The sequence below is a fragment of the Equus przewalskii genome, chromosome 13 (assembly GCF_037783145.1).
Source record: "Equus przewalskii isolate Varuska chromosome 13, EquPr2, whole genome shotgun sequence".
In the NCBI taxonomy this organism is placed as follows: Eukaryota; Metazoa; Chordata; class Mammalia; order Perissodactyla; family Equidae; genus Equus; species Equus przewalskii.
This window is the reverse complement of record NC_091843.1, coordinates 17,117,304-17,141,843: the sequence shown is the minus strand read 5'-3', so window position 1 is coordinate 17,141,843 and position 24,540 is coordinate 17,117,304. Positions and strand designations below refer to the sequence as shown.

Genomic DNA, 24,540 nt, shown 5'->3' with positions numbered 1-24,540 from the left:
TGCCAGATACTCTTAATCTGAGGAGTTAAATGTTCTTCACTGCTTTTGAGAAATTATCTGAAGTGTTACTATTGTAATGACCTGTAGATGGAGTCAGTGCACAGTGTTTTATTATATAGTGGTTCATATGGAATCAAAATCAGGTACTGCAACTGACATTTGTCTTCAAATTATATGTTCAATTTAGGAAACATTACATTGGCATAAGTGTTTAATAGCAAATAAATAATCTTGATCTTTATCCTAGGGTTGTTCTCTGACAATTACAATTGGACACAGTAAATTAGAGGTGAAGACTAAGAATAACCTGATTAGAAAATCACGTAAAAGAAAGATTATCATTCCAATTGGGATGGTGGAACTAGTTTTCTGGGAGGGAGGGAAAAGCGTCTTTCAGGTGTTTGTATTCCAATGCAAATATTTGGTGAAAACAGCATTTATAAGACAAAATCAGGGGAAAGAAGCATTTTCTGAATTTGATATAAACTGTAAAAACAAAGGGAATGCAAGTAAAGATAATAGACAACTCCATGTTCTAGGAATCGTATTAACAGTCTAATTGTGCTCTGTCATGTCCCCATCTCATCTTTTCCTCCCTTCTTATTTTACTGCTTTCTTCTTTAGACTACTTGATCAGGCCCTCCTCACAACTTAAGGTGTGCTAGCATTTCTTTTCCACCTATGTCAAGATGACCTTCCAATATCCTTGAAAGATGCATGCATGGCAGTTGTTTTTGTGACAATGAGTTTTAATAAACAATTGCATTTGGAAAACTATTTTTGCTTTCTGCACTCATATGCTAATGAGACATCCTGAAAGACACAGAGCTCGTTGAAAATTTAATTTCAAAAACTAGTAAGATGTTTAATTTTGCCAAAGGACAGTAAACTCTCAATCTGCAGGGTATTAATGTTGAATTTAGGAGAATGAAAAATTATTTCATCAAGATGTGTTTCGTATGTTTAATATCTTCATTAGCTTTTAGTTATAATAGCTTTGTTAAATTAAAATTTTCTCATAAAAATGGTTGTTGCATTTTGCCGATATAAAATTAATTACCTAAAAAATAGTGTTTGTTTTTGAAATGATGCTTTGATTATCTTTCTTGCTCCTGTCAAATGAATGAATCCTGGTTTCAAATGTTACTGTTTTGCTTAGATTGATCAGTAATATAAACACATACGAGTGAAGCCAAAAGCACACTAAATAGAAACTATGAAAGTGATATTTTTGTGGCAGTTTCTTAGTTTACACTCTATATTCGTTTTTGTTTACTCAAGGTCAGAGCTATCATTGAAATATATCAGTGAGTGTAATCCATCTTAAGATGGGAAACTCTTCTCTCAAAGGATTTTGAAGGTGTCATCCTAATCATTACATAAAATATGGTGCAAGGAGCATAGATAATAATGTGATTGATGTAAGAAATACACAATATTTGAACTGCAGTAACTAGCGTGAAACTCAAAGACTGGTAATGGTAAGGGATAAAAACTATACCTTCAAGTAGGAAGATCTAAATAGAAACAATTTCTCCAATATAGAAGAATGGAAATAAAGTTTTAGGCAAAAAGTTGAAGAAAACTGGGTTCTAGTTCAAGCTGTGGTCATGAATAGCCGTGTTTTCTTAAAGAAAACACTAATCTTGCATTATAGTTTAGTAAACCATATATTAAGAATATTGGACCATATCTTTTTCAAGGTATCTTTTACTTCTAAGACCAGAAATAACATTCAATTAATTAGAGGTTGGACTAGATAAGATAAAAATTTGTTCATAAACTTTAAGGGGAATGGAAATTGCACACTGATGTAAAATATAATTGTCCTAAGAAACAAGTTTTATCTATTTTTCTCATCTAAATGTCTTGACAGCATCAAAACAAAACAGTTATATATGAAGTGGATGAAGGAAAGGATGTTGGTAGGCAAAATCTTAGGCTTACGCTACATGTTAAATGAAAACAAAACTATTAATTATTTTGGTATCTCATAAATGCATATATCTACTCAGGAAGAAGTTTCTCAGATTTGTTTTCCCTAGCATGCGTTAGCAGTCTTGCTCGCCCCAAGAAAATAGGCACTACAGCATTGTACACATTCTGAGAATTATAAAAGAAAAGAGACAGAACTCGTTTCCTGGAATTTTCCTTCCATAGTTAGAAATATTAGAATAAAGAGCTTACCATCTATGAGAAAATGGAAGAATTAGAGTATAACTTTTTTGCTTTACCAGAAGGGCTTTTCAAATTAAGATCCAATAGAAAGGAATGTAGGAAAATGTGGGGAAGACTTTATTTGGAAAAAGGTTTGAGTAGAAATGTATAATTTAGATATCACCTCTATGCTTTTTTCAGCTGTGGACAACCATCACAAGATGAACTTAAAGACAATACCACTGTCTTCACCAGGATTTTGGACCGACTCCTAGATGGTTATGACAATCGCTTGAGACCGGGATTGGGAGGTGGGTCCATTATTTTTTGTTTTTAATTTTAGAGAACAATATTAGATCTTTTCTATTAATGCCATGCTTTCCTTCTAAATGGTAAAGTAATAGGAGCGGCAGTATGTAGTTTGACAACTAATCCTATTTTTAATAGATTGCTCAATGTTAATTCAATTTACCATGGTAGTTCCATGCACATTCCCCTACGTAGTAAAAGGCAGATACAAATTTCTCATAATGATACGAAAGAAATGCTGCATTTACTTGACAATCATAATGTTTTCCTTGTAGTGATTTCCTTATACAGGGAAAACATAGGGGCAATATTCTCCCTTCCAGCCCAAAGACTGCATCTCCTTCATTCGGCATTGCTATGTCTGCGTTGAATTCAAGTAGAATATCTCTCATCTATTGCTCCAAACATTTGTTTTGGAATATTGATCACTATTGTTTTGGAATATTGATCACATATTGATCGCTATTTTGTGTTATATTACCATCACCTCTAGGATAAAAGGTGAATGAGACAGATGGTAATTTGTTTTAACCATGCATTTGAACTTAAACCTTAATGCTCTATAGTAAATTGTATTTTTCTTTGTATACCAATTAATTGGTTATACTATTAAATTTCCACTTTGGAAGAAAATAGCACTTACAAATACAATATTTATAACTATAAGAGTAAATAGTGCTAGACATTACACACTTATTTGAATAATGCTTGAATACAACAATCAACCTGTCTTATATAGTTAAACAAAGTCTAATGAAGCCAAAAGAAAATATTGATCTCAGAGTAAAAGAAGTGAAGCGAGGAAATACATTATATTTCAAAGTCACATAAGAAATCAGGGTTAGAATCTATGATTTCCAACTATGACTTATGCTGTACCTTCTCGAAAGCATGTGTAGAAAGTATTCAATAGCAATACTGAAATTACAATTAAATGGCAATATTAAGAAAATCATCTCTTCTTCATTTAGACAGTGAAGATTTGCAAACAATAAGAAGCTTAAGAATTCAAATTTCGATTTTAAAACTAAATGATAGCATGGATTTAGTCTTTTTTTTTTTTTAATACTTCGGATAGTGTAATCACATGGATGTGGATCATGGGTCTGTTTTGAAGTTGCCAAATATCATCAGTGTTTCAGAGGTTTAAGGGGAACTGCTTTATCAAGGACACAACTGGAATACACGTCAAAGGTCTGACTAGGTGTCCTTTCTTACCGATCTCAAGCATTCATTCTAGGACATGTGATTCAAGTTTCTTCAAGTTTGTACTCTACCTACTTTTCCTTTACTAAGTTCTTAGGAAGAAAACCTTAAGGAACAAAGGTATTGGTCACAAAACGGAGTGCATAATTGTGTATGTGGTGTATTAATAGAATGTCTGTGCATATCTAAGCAGCTGGATTGGCTTCAGGAAAGTCCTTCTTCATTCAGAAAATTTGAAATAAATTACAAAGACTGCAGGTAGGGGAGGAATGTACAAAAAGAAGAAACAGTCAAGATAGTGATGTAACTTTTGAAAAGCAAGACTTTCTAAAGGACTGATGGGCAAGTGTCTGATTTCCTTACTTATTCTCTTTCCCACTTCATGATATCAATCCTTACAAAATCAGTAGAATTTTATAACACATCTAGAAAACCTTGTCTTCATTCTAGTTTAGGAAATCCCAATTAATACTTTAATATGTGAATATGAGTATCCTCTGTAAGTTCTGTGCATAGTTTTCAGTTTTGTTATAGAATTTTACATATACACACACGTACACACACACACACCCCTTGTTTAATGATCAGCTGTGTGGTTGTATTGTTGTTTGGAGTACAGGTAACAAGTCCATGACTGCTCATTTACATGTAATTACATGTAATAACTCTTTAATAAATGTGTATGTTGGCTTTTTAATCAAATACAGTGTAAGCACAAAGTATTTTACCTACTCCTCATATCTGCACCCATGTTTTGGAGAACCACAGACCTTAAGGAGGTGTAATGTAGACTAAGAATAGGTTGAAAAGTTAATTTTCAAAACGCAAGATAACGGTAGTTTTGTTAACAAAAACAACTACATTAATTCATATGGGAATATTACTGTTTTCGTAGAATCTACTTTTATTATCTATTTAATCTCCCAAAAAATAACAAAAATAGACATGTATTTAAAGAACAGAAATAGTAGTTGGCCAAATATAGACAAGGTACAATCTTTTTAATTGAAATGGATATAAAGTGCTATAGTAATAGAGAATTCAAGGACTTTGGAAAATTAAAAAGAATGAATGTGCTTTAACCTTTGCTAAAGTTGATTTTTTTGATTTTTATGATTCTTGGAAACAGTGATTTTCAGGATATGATAGACATTAAAATGAATTAAAAAGTAGCTCAAATATCTTCCTTCATTTCTATTTTATGTATCATCCTGGAACATATTGCAATTAAATTTGATGGATTTGAGATTTATGAAAAAGCTTTAATACTGACTAACTTAACTGTTATTATTGTTTTTAGAGTGCACTTTTTAGCCTTAAGGGATTAATGCCATGTGCTTCTTACATACATCTCCACAGTCATTAACATTTTAAAATACATTTTAAGAATGTCTCGCTGTCTTTAGAAAACAATACCTTAAGATATTAAACATAGTTTTTAGATATTTTTTAAAACATAATCTGCTACAGAATAAGAAAAAAATGCTAACATCATGATTTCTAGATACTATAAATTGAAATTATCCAATATATATTTTTCTGCAGAATTATTTAATTTTATTTCTTTACCATAGATTTCTGGCAAGTTAAGTATGACATGCATTCCAGTAGATCTCCATTGCAAAAAGGGACCTTTTTTTTTTTAACATGATCCATTTGATTTCAGATGAAAAGACTATGTAGAAGAAATACTCAAAAGATGATTATCACTAGCTTATAAGGGGTAAAAATTTCCTCTTAAGTAGGTTCATGATCACAGCTGGGATAATCTTCTTTTGCAAGAGAAAGGGGCCCACTCTCTTCTTATTACAACAAAAGTCTGGTTTTATAAAAATCACAACACTGTGCAGAAGGCAGGGATATTTCGTTCTGAATATCCTCAGAAAATACAGAAATGCTATCAGCTAAGACTTCAGACTAATGTAAGAAACTCTTGTTTGTGCAAATTCATCTTTAGCTGTTTGCAGAAACACACAGCTCATCAGAAGGTGGAGCATAACTCTTTGGAGATGCACACCCTAGGTCCAATAACTGAGAAACACAATATATAACTTGGTTCATCCTGCTGATGGAAATCAGTCTGTGGACATTGTAACACTATTTAGAAAGGCTACCTTTTCAGGGCCAAGAGCACTCCTGAGAAACTGAAAAGAAACGGATAACAGAAAGAGAGACATCCTGGAAAAAAGAAACTTTTTTCTTTTTTTTAGATAGAAGAGCTAAAAAGAATAAGAATGTGTGGAATTCTAATAATATACTCTGTTCAGAACCATAATGAGAAAAATAAATTGGCCATGTTCATATTTTAAGTGCAAAGTTAAGGACAAAAACTTTGAATAGACTTCAATTGAAATACTCAGTAGCCAAAAAATACAAAGCCAATTGTCAGTAATTGTTGAAATCATTTTCATTTAAAATCTCTTTCTTTGAGGACACGGCGCAAAGGGCTGCTGCTTCATTGCAACCAGAGCCTGATGAACGTTTGTGAGAGGTTCTTGCCTAAAGCCTGGTCCAGATGGAAGAATAAAATGTTTGGGGACAGTAGGGGGAGGGAGGCAGGTAAAAGCCAGAAAAAATGGGAAGATAAGAAAGAAAGAAAAGGTTAGAGAAAAAAGGAGAGAAAAAGAGGGTACTGAAATTAAGGAAAGAAAATAGAAGGGAGAGGGATGGAGATTGTGAAGGAGGTCAGCTCAGAGGAGACGGTAAAGGAGAGGCATCTGTGTTTGAAGATGGGTGGGCTCAGGTGTCCTTGATTAATCAAGATTCCTTGTTTTATTTTAAATCAGGACCAAACCAAATACTATGTGAGAAAATTCGTTTTCCCAAGGTTTCTCCTTGTTGAGTGTGATTATAATAAACTAAAGAAGGCTGGATTTTCTCCAACTTCCTAAAAAATTCAATGATGTTGCCCTGAACTGAACCCACCTGGGTAAAATTTCAGCTACCATCATCGCAGCTCCCCATGCACTCTGGGTGGGGGGGGCAAAACCGCCCCATAAGCATAGATCCAAAACTTAATTCTGAAGGAATCTTACAGGTTTTTAAGGACAAGTAAGGCCCCTCCAATGACAGCTTTCCCTTCCCTTTGGACCCATTATATATACAACCTACCCTTTATTGATGATGTGACAAAATCCCAGGTGAGCCAGGCAGATGCTGTATAGTTTATTGTCTGGAACATACCACCAGGCTGAGGGTTTGCCCTTCCTCCTATGCACGGGCTCATTGTCACGCATCTAGCTGACAAAAGACATGTTCTTCTATAAACGATTTCGTTTCACTTCTTGGAAAATAGATTAGGGCAAAATCATTTCTGCATGGAACTCAAACAGGATAGTGCCAAAAGAAGGAGATCTTGGTTTAGCCACATTTTAAAGGAATTACAGAACTTTTCTCCCTCTCCTTCCCTGCTAATGGTAGTTCCTGGAAATACTGTATAATTTCTAAATTCTGCCTTAAATTTAATCTCAATAAATAATGTATGGGATGCTGGATGTCTCTCAAAGATTTTATCATCAAACCATATAGAGAAAGAAAGGACAGGAAAGAGAGACAAATGCGTACTCATCATGTAACAAAATCCAGATGGATGGGAGGAGAAGTAGATAAATAAATAAGTAGGTAGAGAATTGGTTTTTTTTTTTTCCTACTATACCCTTAACAGATATTTAGTTAAGATCTTCTTTTTCCTGTAAGTGTTATAGAATTGAGGGAGGAACAGTGTTTTAGATTTTACTTAATTGAAGGTGTCAGTTAGATGAATATCTGTAACCAGAGTGTAACCGGGGTTTTCTCTCAAGGTATTTCAGCAGTGACTTTTTATTTAATGAACAATCTATGCCTCAAAGCAGACTTTCTCCTTATCTTCTTACTTTTCTTAATTTTGGATGTTTTTATGCCTGAATAAGACTTTTTAGACTTTCTTCAACCCAATTATTGCAAGAGACCTCAGCTTTAAGGTAGAAGCACCTTCATATAAGCAAGGTGAAGCACGCAGCAGGCAAAGCGACGTTGGCTCCTTGGGGAATTAACCTGGGATCTTGGGTTATGTTTCTCTACGTCAAAAGAAATAAAGGTGGAAAACTGAGTGCTCTGAAAAAAAAAGCAGATGAACTTTTTTGACGTTTTGCTCAACTTTGTAAATTTAGATGACTAGAGGTTAGGGAAAGCGGCATAGTTTAATGTTTTTTACAATTCAACTTCATTCTATCTCAAGATTATAAGACATCTGATATTCATGTGGTCTTTTATTATTTTTTTGGTACCCTGTTTGACATTGAGATCAGAGGCAACCATTTTATTCATGTTCAACTAAAGTTACAACAGACATTTTGCATTTATATTAAAAACCCAGAATTTCAAAAATTTAGGGGACAAGATATTTCTGTCACAATGTGATAACTTTGGATAAAATAAAAAGATTCTAAATTACTGACAATGCATATCAAAAAAATTTAAAAGGTTAGATTTATCCAATATTTGTTGTTGCTGTATTTACTTGACCAGATAATGGCTTCTAGTATGATCTTTTGAAATTCTACTCTGGAACTCTTTTTAAATTTGTTATAGTTTCATCTGGTGTTTTTAATGTAAGGTGTGGAACAGTTACTCAGACTTTGGCAGAATGATATCTGTTTCCACAGAAATCCTGTGTATAGGCATTCCATAATTCAGTTGAATTTCAGAGAAAAGGCAGTTACCAAAAAACCCAAGAGGAATTGTTAAAATGAGCCGAGAGCACCTTTGAACCATTCCTAGCTGAGAAGTCCAGCCAGCTCCTGAAGCCAGCCTGTCTGATGAGTCCCCTCTAGATACCCAGAGGAATGTTGTAGCATGTTCAGAAACTTTCTGCCCTCGTCTTTTTCTATTGTCTATAAATCATCTACTGATCGGTGCCAAGAATTGCCTAAGATAAAATCCAGCCACTGCAACTATGCTCAAGTCATAAAGGCCAAATTATTAGTAAACGGCTGCACTTCATTTTTTGTGTAGTTACTTTTGACTTTTTATGTAGTTTCCATTTCCCATCTTGATTCTGGAGCAAATGTGGAATATTAAAAATATATATTTTTTCTATTAACGATTGCCTTTTTCAGATAGAATCTGAATTCTTTATTTGAAAAATAATGTTGTAGTGTTTCTGAGACAGGAATCCCATTGTTAATAGTCATGGACTCTGCATTTTGGGAAACTTAAGAGAAAACAAAGCCCTAAGTGGGTGCCATATCCTCTAAGGTTATTATATTGTTATTCTCATATAACTAAAATGCTATAATGGAAACAGGAAGCATGATGCCTCAATGCTCTTGCAGGTTATTCAACTTTCATCAACTTATATAGACCAAAAGAAACCCATTCCTTTAACACAGCAATCATACTGTTTTCAAAAGGTTAGCCCTCTCCCAATAGAAACTGCCATAATACAAGGAGGAAAGGAGGGAAATTCTCAGTGGACATGAGATAAATTTCTGCCTCAATAAAATTTACCTTTTTTCCTGGGAGATGCTTGTATCATTTGAGTTCTTAGAATCAGAAAACACCAGGGGATCAGAGATTGGTTAGACACTTTGAAATATGATTTCTATCCCATATCCAGGTTTAGTAACTGAACACAGCCAAAATTAAGTAGCTGTATCAGCTAGGGAAAATTGCCAACAATTCTAAAGAATTAAAGGAATGGAAATGAAGGATAGGGAGCAAAAATGTTGCTCCAGGCAGATAGGCAAGGAGCTGAAACATTGTCCAATCCAGGAGTACACCTTGATCATTCTGTAGGGAGCCCAGGATATTTTCAATTTCCAAACAGGACCGTTTCAAAGATATACTTTATTACGATGACTAATGCTAGTCCATTTAGTCTCCATACAATGACTGCCTCTGTGAATTAATAGACACAATGTAGCCTCACAGAGGCAATAAACCTTCTTCATAAGTTAGGAGTCCACCGAACAGGGCCCAGTGAATAGTACTCTGAATTCCTCAGCAGACAGCGTTTTCAGTGAAAATACTGCTAATGCCATGTTAAACAAATAGTTGTAATAGACATTCCTAATAAAACACCACCTATAATTCTTCACTGTTGATTCCTTCTTCCAATTTTTAATTACACTCTTACAATACATTATTCAGATAGCATCAGCTATCTTCTTAAACTGCAAGTAACATCATTTCACTTCATTACCCAAAGGTTTCTCATGGCATCAGAATAAAAGTCAACTGCTTAGTGAAATGCACAAAGCTGTTTAGGTGTGGCCCTACATGCTTCTAGAGTGTTACCTTGTACCATGATCATCAGCATCACCAGGCTCCAGATATATTGGACTTTTTATTTCTTAAAGGTAACACATTCATTCTCACCTCGGATCTTGTTCTTTCCTCTCCTTGAAATTTTTCTCCCTGGATCTGCCCATCCCTTAACTTTTCTCATTTTTCAGGTCTAAGTTCAAAGTTATCTCTTCAAAAGACATCCTTTCAGAGCATTTATAATGATCTGAAGTTAATTAATATAATTGGTGTGTTTGTGTTTGTACATAACTATGTATGTAATTATATCTATCTATCATCTCTCTATTGTCTATCAATCTATATTTCTATCTAAAATATTTTCCCTAAGACCATGACATATGCTACAGAAGAACAGGAACATTTGCACTTTTGTTCACCAATGTGTTACTGTTACTTACAACAGCGCCTGCCTGGCACAAAGAAAGTGCTCAGGAAACATTTGTTGACTAAATTAATGTAACCAACACACACAACTCAAAGTATTTTTCGTGTCACCGTCTTTTTTGACCTTCACTCACTCCAATCAGAGTAGTTGACTGCACGGGTATTATTTCTTCACTGAAAGAGTGAGAAAACAGGCTCAGAGAGATTGAAGCATTGATCTAACATCACAGTTTGTTCTCCAGAAAAATCAGAGTTAAAATTCAAGTGTTTTGACTCTTAATCCAATGTGCTTACCACTTACTATACTACACTGCTTTTCTTATTTCTGCCTCAAGCAGTAATCACCTTTTTGAATTATCACTTCAACACATCTGTTATTTCAATGCTTATCAGCAGGATGTCAACATTGCAAGAAATCTTCAGTAAGAACAGATCTACTGCTGTATAGCACCTGTAGAGTCTGTAATACAGTGTGTGTATTTGTGTGTATACTTGTATGTGTGTGTATATCTATCTATATATTTTTATATATATACAACATGTCTTTGAAGGATGTGCTTGTTTAAAGAATGATTTTAATTCGTTTAATACTTCATTTACATTATTCTACTATTTTAAGATATCCCCAATCACTGTAATAGTAACAATCATCATCATGATAATCTCATTTTACACAACTCTATTCTTTTTTTTTTTTTTTTGAGGAAGATTAGCCTTGAGCTAACTACTGCCAGTTCTCCTCTTTTTGCTGAGGAAGGCTGGCCCTCAGCTAACATCCGTGCCCATCTTCCTCTACTTTATATGTGGGATGCCTTCCACAGCATGGCATGCCAAGCAGTGCCATGTCCACACCCGGGATCTGAGCTGGCAAACCCCAGGTGGTGGAAGCGGAACGTGTGAACTTAACCACTGTGTCACTGGACCAACCCCTTACACAATTCTATTCTATGTTTATCCCTTGAAAACTTAAACAGGTGCATATATCTATATTAATTTTAAACAATCTGTTGATTTTTTTTACATTGGATAGGGAACGATTATTGTGAAGAAAATATTTTGTTGAAAGAAATTATTTGCTGATTAATCTACTCTTTGATCATTTCTTCCAACCGAGTTATTTTAATTGATTTCCATTTTCAGATGATTTTCTAGTTACATAAGAGGTTCATTCATATTTAATTTTTGGTAAGTGTATAATCATTCTAGTTGAACTTCATTAGAAGTTCCTGACTCCTGTTGTACACTCTTAAGTGGAATATTTCGAGGCATAAAACTATCTTGACTTTTCCTCACAAGATCTTTAGAAAGGCTGTGAGTACTTTCTAGGTATTTCTAATAAGACTTTAGAGTCTAGCGCTGTCAATACAGTCTGGTATTAGAGCATACGATTTAGATTCTAATGCTCCAACATTCCTTAAATAATAAATAATTTGCATATTATATATATGTATGTGTTCCTTAGACAATAAATAATTTACATATTTTATATATATGTTCTCCCCCTTGGGGATTTCAAGTTGGAAGGGAGGGGGATAAGATGACTAAATTTTCCCAGAATTGGGAAAAAGAAGTTTCCTCAACAATTCCCCTAGATCTCAGCAAAGTGCATACATATAAGCATATCTTCCATTTAAGCCTGGTCCTGGACCTAAAAAGGTCTTGATTTCAAACCACTATTTCTTTGCCAAAAAAGCAAGTTAACCATGTCACTATTTACAATTTGGCTGGTTTATTCACAACAATCCTCTGAGTATCTAGAACCTTTGCACTCTGGATTATAAATCTTTTGTCTTAAAGAAGAATGACTTCATGTTCCACTCAGGGAATTCCTAGTGAGCAGTAGTGAAAGACACACTTTTGGTCTAAGGAGCCTATTCCTTGTCATGGAAATTGTAGTCAACTGAGTGAGAATGTGGGTTGAAGATAATCAGTAAATAGATATTTTAATAGAAAAAATATGAGAGAATATGTCAAGATATTAACAGTGGATTTATGTGGATGGTGGTATTCCATGGAATGTTTCATTTTTTCATATTTTTCTGAAATTTCCAAACTTATACTATGAAGCTGTATTTTTTATTTTACTTTATATTTTTTTTATAAACAACATGTTTTATGTTGTCCTCATGCTTATCCTAAAGCTTTTGTAATGTCTTCGAGTAGCATTCCCAAATAAATTTGGGAAACCAAGGGTAAACAAAGTTGACCGCATTTATTTAAAACACGATTTCTTAGAGACATTAGCATGCTAATGTTCATGACGAATCTTCCAGAGGCATACATAATAAGCAGAGTGTTCCAGCAATGGAAACTTTTTGTTCCACTGGGCACTCACTAGCAGCTGATGAGAAGTCAAAGTAAACTGTTTGGGTGTGTGGCAAGGGAAATACATTAGAAGGGAAAGTGGAGAAAGTGGTTGTTCTCCTCTTCTGATTATCATATCCCGAGCTCCAGATGGCCCCCCCGGATTATGTTGCCCTGTGCTCCTTCCTCTTTGATGCCATCACTCACCTCTTCCATTTAGTAGTTGAGCGGTCACTGCAATCCCCAACAGGCAACCTTCAGTTTGGGACTTGCAAATTTTGCTAACTTCAGCTTAGAGTTTGTGAATTTGTTTGGAGGAGAAAAAGGATAAACAATGAGCAAACATCGGAAACTCTTTAAGGATATCTGTATGATTAGAGTGCATGGTGAGAAGGTCATTTGAGAGATGCATGAGATGAAGGCTTTTGGTCGGGGTATATGTCTTGGAATATTGCAGGAGTGAATTTTGGGAAATATCTTCTGATATTTCCAAGTGGCTAGTAGAAAATAAGATGAAGCACTGGAAGGTGATAAGCTAGTATAGTAAACACACTTAGGGGCGAGGATAGAGAAAAGATGAAAGAAATAAACTTCTAAAATGTGGTTATAACCGTTTATGTGAACTGCTTTCCATTGATACCTGATCTCTATATGGCACAATGAGAATTATGCTTGGTAATTAATGTCTGTAAACTTAACCATGTTTTATGTTCTATTTGATGGGTACAGTAATTGTTATAAATAGGCTTTTTGGCCTTTGGAATTCATTGCTTATAGCATAGTCATCTCCTAACAATCTAAAAGCAGCAGAAGGAAATAGCGCATATATTTGGCAAGTGGATATCTCTTCTTCAAAGCACTTTATCATGCTAAATAAAACAGATTGGTTGCTCCTAAAACATCTGGTAAGCCAATTTTCGTAAGCGAGTTACCTCGGAGAGTTACCTTAGAGTGCAGAAATTATGCCTCCTCATACTCAAGAACTAGATAATAGTGAAAAAGGAGTGCAGGAGGGCTGTCCCATGCCGCCAGGCACTTGCAAGTGGCACACAGGAATTAGCATATATTTCCCAAACAGGCATGCATTTAATGGTAGATTGCTGCCACAGAATAAAATGTAAGCATGGACATCATTTAATTCTATAGATGCCACTCGAGTTCATAAGGTATTCACCATAAATCGTATCATTTGTAATCCTGAGAGAACTGAAACTCAACCTTGGAAACAAAATTAGGTTGTCAACCAACTGCAAAATCAATAAATAACAAGAGGATCTATTTCAAGACTTATGTAGAAAGACAATGTAGATATTGGTTTTCCTTGATCACGCAATTTAAGGTGCTTTTAATTCCAAGATATTAATCTGTAAATAATAAGACATAAAATTATTTCCAATAAGAGGCATCCCTGGTACACAAGGAATTTAGGAGGAAAATATGCCCAACTCTCTATAATCTATCTTTCTTTTTCTACTTTTTTTCATGACAATAAGTGCATATTTTATTAAATCAAAGGAAATTCAACTGATGGCTCCTTTCCTTCATCTAGAAAAGGAAATGCTGACAAAGAGAGGATAAAAATAAGCTCAATCAATAAGATAAATTCTAGCTTTTGTGAATAGATAGGATATATTTACTTTTTATTGTTATTATTTTTATTTGAAAGCCAGTTCTCACATTCTAATAAAGTATGAGCTTGTGATAGCCTTAAGAAATAACAGATGTTTAAACTAAGGAAAAGAGTCCTTCTGGTAAAAAATTTGTATGGAAAGAGCATGTGCAACAGAGAGAGAGATGTATAGATTGGGAAAATGACTGCTGGAAGGGGTGAGAATGGGGACCAGTATTAAAGACAAGTAGTTAATACAGGCGACATTTACTGCTGACAGCTGCTCCTTTCAAGCTACGCAGTTGCTGGAGAATGTTAAAGCTGAGGTTGGAAGCGAGTTCTAAAAACACAATTCTATTTTTCTTTATCTCAAACTATGTCTTCCATTTTGAAGTTCTTAAAGGGGAAACCCCAGAAATTTTTTATGTCCAGGGGCTCATTTAAGCATTTGGGAGCCAATGAAATTGATTACCAAAAAAAAAAGACAAAAAATATTGGATTGGTTGGTGGAGGGACTATCTCTGCCTCCAAAGTATTTTTTCGTTTGAGGTAGACATTATGTGGAATGTATAACATGACCTCCTTGAAAGAAATTTATACTGAAAATATTAGCTATTTACAAGTGAATGGCTGAGGGATAAAATTCTTGATTTTCAAAAGAACTCATTATTGCACATATTGGATCACCTTTTTGACATCTTATGACAGACATACAAATGTCTTGATAAATGAAATGAATTACTTAAGATACTGGACCATTATTTCTCAAAGCTAAAGTTGAACATTACAAATTCATCTTTTCCATTCACACCCCTCAACAAATTGTTTCCTTTTATGCAAACAACATTTTTTTGGTGAGTGACTATATTTTGTTGAAAATGTCTGTGCTGAGTTGTCAGCAAACTACGACAAAAATGTTTTATTGGTTGATATATATACCTCAGAGGCCAATAAAATAAAATCATGTTGAACTTCAAATGGAATCTATTAAATGAACTTTTTCTGTGCCATAATATGTTCTTCTCATCTTTAAAATTGAAGTTACCTATATAGGTTGTCAGATTCTTCCCAGGGATTAATTTGGATAATTCAGTTATGATTTAGTGCCAGAAAGCAATCATTTGCAAAATATACCCGTGGGTCCTTAAGGAGTTAATAAAGCTTGCTACAGTATACTGTATACTTCCCAAGAGTAGTCTAAACACCTGGAGGATCTGGTGAGCTGTAGGAATATTTAAGCTTAATCCGTACCCACCTGCTAACATATTTTTATTACAATGTGAAATGGTTCGGTATCATTTAGGAAATTGTGTCCATTCTTGAAGAATTTATTAAGCAGCAGCTGACTTCTCCATAAAGCCTCTGCCTCCCAAAGTGGAATATTTAAGCTCCGTTCTCCACTGAAAAATATTAAGTGTGAAATTTCATGTGTAAGCAGTAAATTATCGGGACTACACAGTGGACCAATTTTAGAAATAGCTAATCAAAGCCAATAAATTTCCCATTTGGATGTGAGGATGTGGTGGTGAGATCTAATAAGGACTGTTGATAGACATTCACTGTCCCAATTTCCTGCTTCATCAGAGCGTGTAACTGAAGTGAAGACTGACATCTTCGTCACCAGTTTCGGACCCGTTTCAGACCATGATATGGTAAGTGACACTGCATTTTTGGTTTTCTTGAGGTATTTTCTAAATTTAACTTTAAAAGAAAAATGTGGACTAAGTATTTAGCGAGCAACTTGGAATAGCTTGGCTATATATTTGTGTCTCTCCGTGTGAGTAATAGGTAATACATGATATATATAATATTTATATAATAGAAAATATCCGTTTACTTCCCAGGCCGGGTCTATTTAAGGCTATCAACCACTGAAGTCTTCTTTTTTTCCATCGTGGAAATGATTGCTTTGCCTTAGTTTATGTTCTGTAAGCCAAATAGTGAGAGTCGACTTACATTTCAGTTAGGAGGACATGTTGATTCAAGGATGCTAGGTTTCTGAGTAGCTAGCACTGTTATGGAACAGCCATAAACATTGTGATTTATGAATTATTTTTGGCTGAAAAGGAGAAATGATTTTAAAAAGCAGCATGAATACTTGACCAGAATTAGACAAGGAAATAATCAAGGCATTTGTTAAATTACTACCAAGAGTGGGAATAAAATGAACACATACCTTTTCTTTGTTTTCCGACCCAAATAAATTAACGTGAATTTCTCTTCTATCTGATGAGAACTGATAAATCAGTAGAGCTCTGTAGATATTATATAATATTTGTGAACTCATAACAGCCAAGCTCCTATATAAGCAAAAAAATCATAAAGAGGCCATGAAGACACATCATTATGAATATTTCAAAGGTATAATAATGGAGTGTTATTTTTGAAATGCCCTTTTTTGACGCCAGACTAACATAAAAACCCTCTGATTTCATAGTAGCTCAGATTAATTCAGAATAAAAGTTACAAAAAATATCGACTTCGACCACATTTCTCAAAGTGTAGAAATTCACACTGGATGTACCTTGGCAGGGTAGAAGCTCTGACAAGTCCTGAAGTAAGAAAACCTGTTTAACTACATTTAATCTAGTGTTTTTCAATCATATTTGTCATGCGATAGTTGTTGACATTCTGTAGCACTAGTATGCTGTGGGTCAAACATTGGGAAATGCTGGCTCAGGATAATGAGATATTTTACATCTTAAGACAGGTAATGAAATGTACCAACCATGCAAATTAGAGTCAGTGGAGCATATGAGAGACAGCAGAGTGGTAGGGAAGAATACAGATTTCGGAATCAGAATGACTAGATTTATAATCTCAGCTCCTCCACTTACAAAGTTGTACCCTTGGGGAAGTTACTTAATATCTCTCTGCCTCAGTTTCTTCATGTGTAAGATGGGAGGAATAATAACACCTCATGGGGTTACCACAAGTCTTAAATGAGTTAATGCATGAAAAGCACTTAAAAAATTCTTGGCATATAATAAGTACTCAAAAATGTCAGCCATTTTTAGTATGTAAGAAATAGAGATATGAAAGTTACCATAATTATGGGTTTACCCCTCTGGCAACTCATTTCGTCACTGTGGTCAGTCTGTAGACCTCTTTATTGAAATACTTTGTGATACAATATGTTTTGCTAAATTGACTGCTCTCTGAGGACCTATTATGTTGCTTCCATGTTGGAACTCATTCTTCCCACAGCAGTAGTCTCCCAAGCTACTCTTCTAAGTAGGAACATTTGATAGATCCCAGTCAGGTTTAAGGTCAAATTTAAAGTCCCCTGCCTGTATTCCATACAACCCACAAATGCTTTTACCACTTGTCCTCACTCCTTCCCGGTATTGACTATTGACTTTAGTCATTTGCATAAGTGCTACTTTCTGTGAGGCAATACCACTCGTGGGCCAGGAGGACTGGCTCTAGGATTCAGCCTGGTGGAATTCCAACCCTGCCACCCGCAGCAGAATGACTTTGCGTGAATAACTTAAGCTTACAAAGCTCAAAGTCTCTGAAGTGGGTGTGTTATTAAAATTGCCTATCCTTGTAAGATTGTCAGAAATTTTAAATGAGATATGAAACTAAAGTGTCTATTGATAGTGCTCAATAAACTTATTATTATTTTTACCCCTGAACTCTTTTGCATGCCATGTACTCTCCATGGAAATTTCCTGTATTCTTCACTCATCTGAATCCTATATTTCCACAAAGGCCCAAACCAAGACCCAATGCTTGATGAAAACATTTTTTTATTAACCCAATAACAAATTTGCTTTCTCTTTCTGCATTCTAATCACATTTATTGGCTGTAAAATACAATTTAGCTTTAGGTCTCATATACAGTACTGTTTTGCAAAGTTTTTTCTCTTATATAAATGTCTTATTTTCCTAAAGTGATGACAAAAAATGTAAAGACACACTTGTTTCACATTCCTTACAGTATCAGAGCATTGCTGATTTACCATAAGTGTTGAATTACTACTTATTTGATGATAGGTTTCGGAGTCTGTATTATCTTTAAAAACTTAAGGGCTTAACAGGACTCAGTAAATAACACCTTCTTCCCTACCTGAGTTCTGAACCTTTTGAGAAATAAGACAATAGAGTAAGGGCTATGGAAAATGAGAATATCATCTTTATTAGTAATGATGATATTGCAGAAGGTGGTTTATGTCGGCAGACAAGTGGGTTTCCAGGGAGTAAACATTGGGATCAGCCAGATTAACCAACCTAGTCAATTGGCATGTTGGCCTACCTCTGCCAGGGTGTAGCCTGTCCATGCAAAAGTTGTAGCATGATGGAAAGCAGCAGAATTTGTGAGTCCGATGGACAGTCAGCTTCCAAAATGGAAAAGACAAGATAAATAGGCTGAGATAGGCAAGATTGATTTCTCCTTACACGTTCACCCATCAGATTAAATTATTCCTCCCTCCTCCCCGCCCCAAATAGTAGAGTGTGAGGGAATGGAGAGCATTCAGAAGCCTTACCCTGGTAAAACTTTCTTCTCATTGACCGAAACATTAAGAGAGGTGATGAAGCATTGCAAACATCACACACAATAATGATATTACTTCTCCTAATAATAATAATAATTAAAAATGGATCTTCTTTCTCTGTCTCTTCTTTATCCCTGTCTCTTCTTCTCTATCTCTGAGAACCTAGCATGATGCCTCACAGAGTACATGCTCCCTAAGAGTTACTAAGAGAGAGTGCCCAGATAAAGCCAAATGCCATCGAAAACTTTTCTCTTGAAAAATATTTAGCATGCCTCTGAGTTATTGGTTCAGATTAACTGCAATTTAAAGAATCGATGATATCTTTTTTTCAGACTAAAGGTGAACAATAGGATTTTGATACCCATTAACCCTGTGATTATCATGAATTACTTTTCACACTTGGCCTTTGGTCAAATATCGGATAGGAAGATGGAACAGTGTCTAACCCAGTGATACTCCCTATTGCCTAAAACTCATGCATCAGACAATGTTTGAATTGTTCTCTCAAAGGATCAAATTATCCATAGGTCTGCAACTGATTTGCTAAGTGGTTAGTGGAAATTGTACCTGACCACTTTGTTTGAGAAGATTAATCATTTAAACCGCATAATGGGAGAATTATGCATAAGAAAGAGCAGTATGATTTAGAGGCTATCAAAATTAGAAGGCAGAATGACAAAGCTATTTTTCAAGACTGGAAAAGCTTTGTCGTTTTTAAAGTGTGAACTAATAAAATACCTAATTAATAATATTAACCATAACAACAGTCTACATTATTGAATGCTTGCAATATGTTAGGCACATGCTAAGAGTTTTACAGATCATATTTCATCTAACCCTCATGCCAAACATTTTAGCTAAGTATTATTATTATCCACTTTTTTCCCGAGGAGGAAAGTGACCCAGCTAGGTAGCAACTTGAACTCAGGCTGTCTGTCTCCAGAGACTCCACAGCTCCCAAGGCATCTGACTTCATCTGGAATAGAAAACAAAATTAGGACAGCTCCTTAATTTTATCTTAAAAACCATTAATTGGCAATCAAACAGCACATTCCCAGAGCACCAGGTTCTGACAGAAATATCCAGGCAGTGCAGTCACAGAGCCCTGTTTTCCATCCTGCTTAAAATGCGTTAAATCAAAGCACACACAGAAGCTCACAAATGGTGCAAACGGGGACACCTCAATACAATATTTATTTAGGAGCATAATGGATGTTTTGTCCCAGTCTTCGGAATAAAGCTCACAGTCTCCAGGGACCTGCTCGGTTGAACCGGGTAACTTGGAGAGATTTTCACTTGCGTGGTGGGAGCTGGAACTTGGAATCTTAAACAGATTCATCACTAGAGCTTTCTAGCTGTGCAGACACTGTTCTGTGGAGTCTTCTCTTTCGCCTTCTGTTTTTGCTTTGCTTGGTGACGACCACCCTCTCACTTTCCTCAGGTTTCATGTCCTACCACCCTTCCTAAGAAATAGCACTTTTTCGTTCCCAGCAACATAGAAATCTAATATAAATTTGTGTTGATAAAAAAAAAAGGAGACAAATAATAACTCCTAGCATTTACTGAGAACTTCCTATGTTACAGACATTCTTGCAAGCTGTTCCTTTGTATTAACTCAGTTCTTACAATAGGTACGTGTAGTAAGTACTGCCCTGATCCCCACTTTATCGATAGGAAACTGGGGCTTGAAGAAGGTAAGAAAATGACCTAAAGCCATTCATCTGGCAGACGAACAATTCAGTTCTAGTTAGTTAGGAGGTTTAAAACTTACATTTGTAACCATTGTGCGGTGGCTCTGCCCTCTCCTCCTTCTTGTTCCAACTTCCTGAAGAGGGGGATCTGGCCCATCTTGGTCTAAATGCACTGTGACCATGAGGGCAAGGTCACCTGAGAGCTGCCAGCTGCTCTCATGGCAATCTTGCAAGGGCGATTTTTAGGAAATGAGAGAGCAAATATTTTCACTCTTGATTAGGCAAGATCTGATCACTATCAACTCCTTTTATTTCAGTCTTCATTTCTAGTTCTCACAGAGTGGAACATGGAAATAAAAGCTTATCTAGTTAGTTTTGTTCCGTGTATGTGTGCTTGTGTATGCTTGCATGCTTGTGTGACCAGTACAATATTTGAAGGGAGACTATATTAAATGAATTTGGGGATTTCATTGTCTGCCATTAGCACCGGTAAGTAAAGCTGGCTGTAACATGCTAAATATGTAAACATCAGGTCTTGGTAAATTTTGATGTAATTTTTTGAAATCATTGCCTTTGGGTTATATCTTATGGAAGTTTGATAATAAATATATTTTAAGTTTATTTTATAGTTAACATTTTATTTTCAAAAATCTCCTTAGACCAAGCAAACAAATGTACAAAATTTTTAGCTCCATGGGAACATGGTCAGTTTAGACATCTTTGGAACTTTGGTCTACAAGTGGCCACTCCCTCTGCTGTTGACCCAGCGAAAGTAGTTCAGTTGGACAGAGAACAGAGCTTATGTGTCTGATTCCCAAGTAATAGGAATCTTATCATTATCATACCCCTGTCTCATAAGCTTACCTGTCTGTTGTCCAGAGAAGAGAACGTGCACAACCCAAAGTAAATCCATCCACTCTACTTCCCTGGCAAGCGCTGCTGCTCCATAGCATCTCCTGACGTAATCCACAGGCTCCCTCCCCATTTCTCTCCTCATGGAAAATACCATTCTATGCCCATGCTACTCCTCCATGAGTTTTTCTTACAGCATCCAAGTCTAAATAGTTTCTCCCTCCGCTGAATTTAACAGATGCTTAGGAAATGTTTCTTGGTGAGTAAATTCCTGTGTCCTGCTGCCTTTCAGCTGACGCTTCCAGACACAAAAAAACCTAACCAACAAACAAAGTAACTTCTCTTGCCTACAAGGAGAGACTGGCAGCGTGTTACACTTCCTTGTTTCTATCTCATCGGCATTTAGCACTATGCCTGGGGCATTATAAACTATCCAAAAATACTTGTTAGTTACTTGATCTGTGAGAGCTCAGCCATACCAAACACGTGCCAGAGGGATAAACCTTTATTCAGTCTTTACCCAATCTTGCTTAAACCTTGGGAAAGAGAGGGGTAGTTAAATTCCTGCACAAAACACCTACACACAGACATTAATTATGTCTGTCCTAAAGACGATATGTACAAGATTAAAAAAAGAACAGCTTTCTGACGCATCAAGGTTTACAGGATTAAGTAAATGTAGCATGATGTTTTCGCGTTAGTCTTTCTTCCTGTTGGGAGCATGCTAAGAATAATGGAGAATGTGGCCATCTTTATTTCAAACCATTGAGTTCCAAATTTAGTGTCAGAGTAACAAGTACTGCAAGAAAGATGGATATTACCCTTTTCAATTTTAGGAGCTGCGAAGTCATATTGCTTGCTTTCAGATTAGCAGATGTTTGTCTCTGGGTATTGCCATAAGGAATGCTGTGTTTATTCAAATAAATAGATTCCCTGGCTGTGAATGATGATGAGCTTCACACATTTCTTATGCGTCTCATACACACATGCACTCACAAACACACACTGATGCACACTAGCGTATTCGGCATTCTTTTTTTTTTCCTTGGAAAAAAATCCAAATTACCAGTTAAACAAATTTCTTATTTTCATTGTGTGGGAGAATTGGAAAGCTGTATACAATGTCTGTGAAAAAAAAAATGTTTACTTAGCCAAAAAGAAGATGGGATTGTCACACCCACATTAGAACCACAAAGAATTTCACATTGGGTGTGAGGTTTTCTGAGACCACAGGAGGGCCTCCCCAAAAACACTGTGCTTTATCTTTATAACTGGAATTGTCTAATTTAAACATTTTCCTATATGTAATAACCTCCAACATGAGTTTTGTTTTTGTATGCAATAAGTTCTGTCTCTTCCAGCGCTGATGTAGTGGAGGGTGTTATTTTCCTTTCACGTATCTAAGGAGATAATCAGCGGAATTTTTTGGACCAAGGAATATTTCAGGCATTTATGATATTTTCAAAAATGGTTATACCAATCAATGATTCACTTGACACCAATATGTACAGGCCACCACAAGTTTACTTCTAGAAACATCACCTAGCTCATATTTTGCTTTTACAGTTGCAAAAATGGTGCATTGTCTGTGTAAGCTATTTGCATTGCATAATACAGCACAGTGAATTCTTTGCCATTTTCCAAAATTACCTAGGAATATACAATAGACGTATTTTTCCGTCAAAGCTGGAAGGATGAAAGGTTAAAATTTAAAGGACCCATGACAGTTCTTCGGTTAAATAACCTAATGGCAAGTAAGATTTGGACTCCGGATACGTTTTTTCACAATGGGAAGAAGTCAGTGGCACACAATATGACCATGCCCAACAAACTCCTGAGGATCACGGAGGATGGCACCTTGTTGTACACCATGAGGTGAGGACGACTGCCTTTCCGTTTGTGAATCTGTCTGTGCTTTTCTTTCTCTCCCAAGTGTAGGTGAGCATCAAGCTGATGGGCCAGGATAGAGCATCTGGTTTCCCGTTTTCCCTGTTTTTTCAACTTTAATAATTACCTTCCTATGAAAAATAAACTGGTTAAAATATTATTCAAGTATTCAAGTGTTAAGTAAAATGATTAGATAAAATGGAAAAGCATGTTTAAGATGTATATTAAGTAATGCAATGTATCTCTCCAACATACTCTAATTCAATATGAGAAACTTCCTCTCCCTACTATTAACCTTATATATTCCTGCATTCCAGTAAGGTCTAGATTAACTTTCTAGAAGCTGTCTCAAAGCATATATCTGAGAATGTTTCTACTTAATAAGAAGGGAAAAAGAATGAAACTAGGGAAATCTCCAGTCTTAAAAAGCATAGATTCATATGGGAGTATAAATTTGAAGAAATATATGAATCCACAATGATATTGCTAGATTGATACTGTAGATATTCTTAATTTTGCTTAAATTGAAAACTACATATATATTTCTGCTTTATCAACGTTTCCTCCATTTTGAGATTACTAGGAAGCCCAACACCTAGATACTAGTCATTCATTTATGATTGAATGAAGGAAACATGGATCAAATAAGGTTTTGAATATTTTTAAAGAAAAAAAGCAATGTTTAGAAATATTCCTAATTTATGAGAAATAAGAATTGTCCGGGACTCATTCTTAAGGGAAGCGGTTATTTTATACACAGATGACTTGTTAGAATGTTGTTTTGTCGATCTGGACAGCACTTGGCAATTCAGGTTGTTCAATTATTGCTTTGGTATGAAAAGGTAATGGAAGCAAAATCCTAGACTTAGTGGATTCTGTTTAGCATGGGAATAGAGGGATATTTTGCTTTTGGAGAAAGCTGCCAGAACTCCTAGCTTTTTATACACAAATATGCAAATGAGGAAGAAAGAAAAAATGCTTCAAGAGCCATGTTAGATGTTGGACTCAACAAGTAAAAGTGTAATAGGATTTAAAGAATGAAAATTCCCAAAAGAGACAAAGAAAATAGAAGATCAGCAGACAGATGTGTTGAGACTTCTCCAGATCATCTGAGCAGGACCTATTTATATTTGAAATTTAAAATTTGAAATAGTCTCCCCCTGCAAAATACGCTTCACATGTTTTCTAGCCTAAATCCAATATTCATTCCACCCAGCTGGCAATTTTCTGGGGAGCGATTTGCATATGCTGCATAGTTTACCAATCAATGGTTTCTGATATATGCAGTGTTCTTCATCAATAACTAGCTTATATGTTCTATTTAGTAAGTTTCTCAGTACCTTTGCTAATGTGTTAT

General features: G+C 35.4%; 1 protein-coding gene across 2 annotated transcripts in view; it reads left to right on the top strand.

The window, feature by feature from the left end:
- The window catches only part of GABRA1 (gamma-aminobutyric acid type A receptor subunit alpha1), a 57,584-nt gene that overhangs the window by 4,058 nt on the left and 28,986 nt on the right, over positions 1-24,540 (top strand). For both annotated transcript variants that reach the window (XM_070569093.1, XM_008529359.2), the window contains exons 3-5: positions 2,359-2,468; positions 15,839-15,906; positions 22,951-23,171. In XM_070569093.1, the coding sequence (XP_070425194.1) occupies positions 2,359-2,468; positions 15,839-15,906; positions 22,951-23,171 (399 nt within the window). The remainder of the gene's footprint in view (positions 1-2,358; positions 2,469-15,838; positions 15,907-22,950; positions 23,172-24,540) is intronic.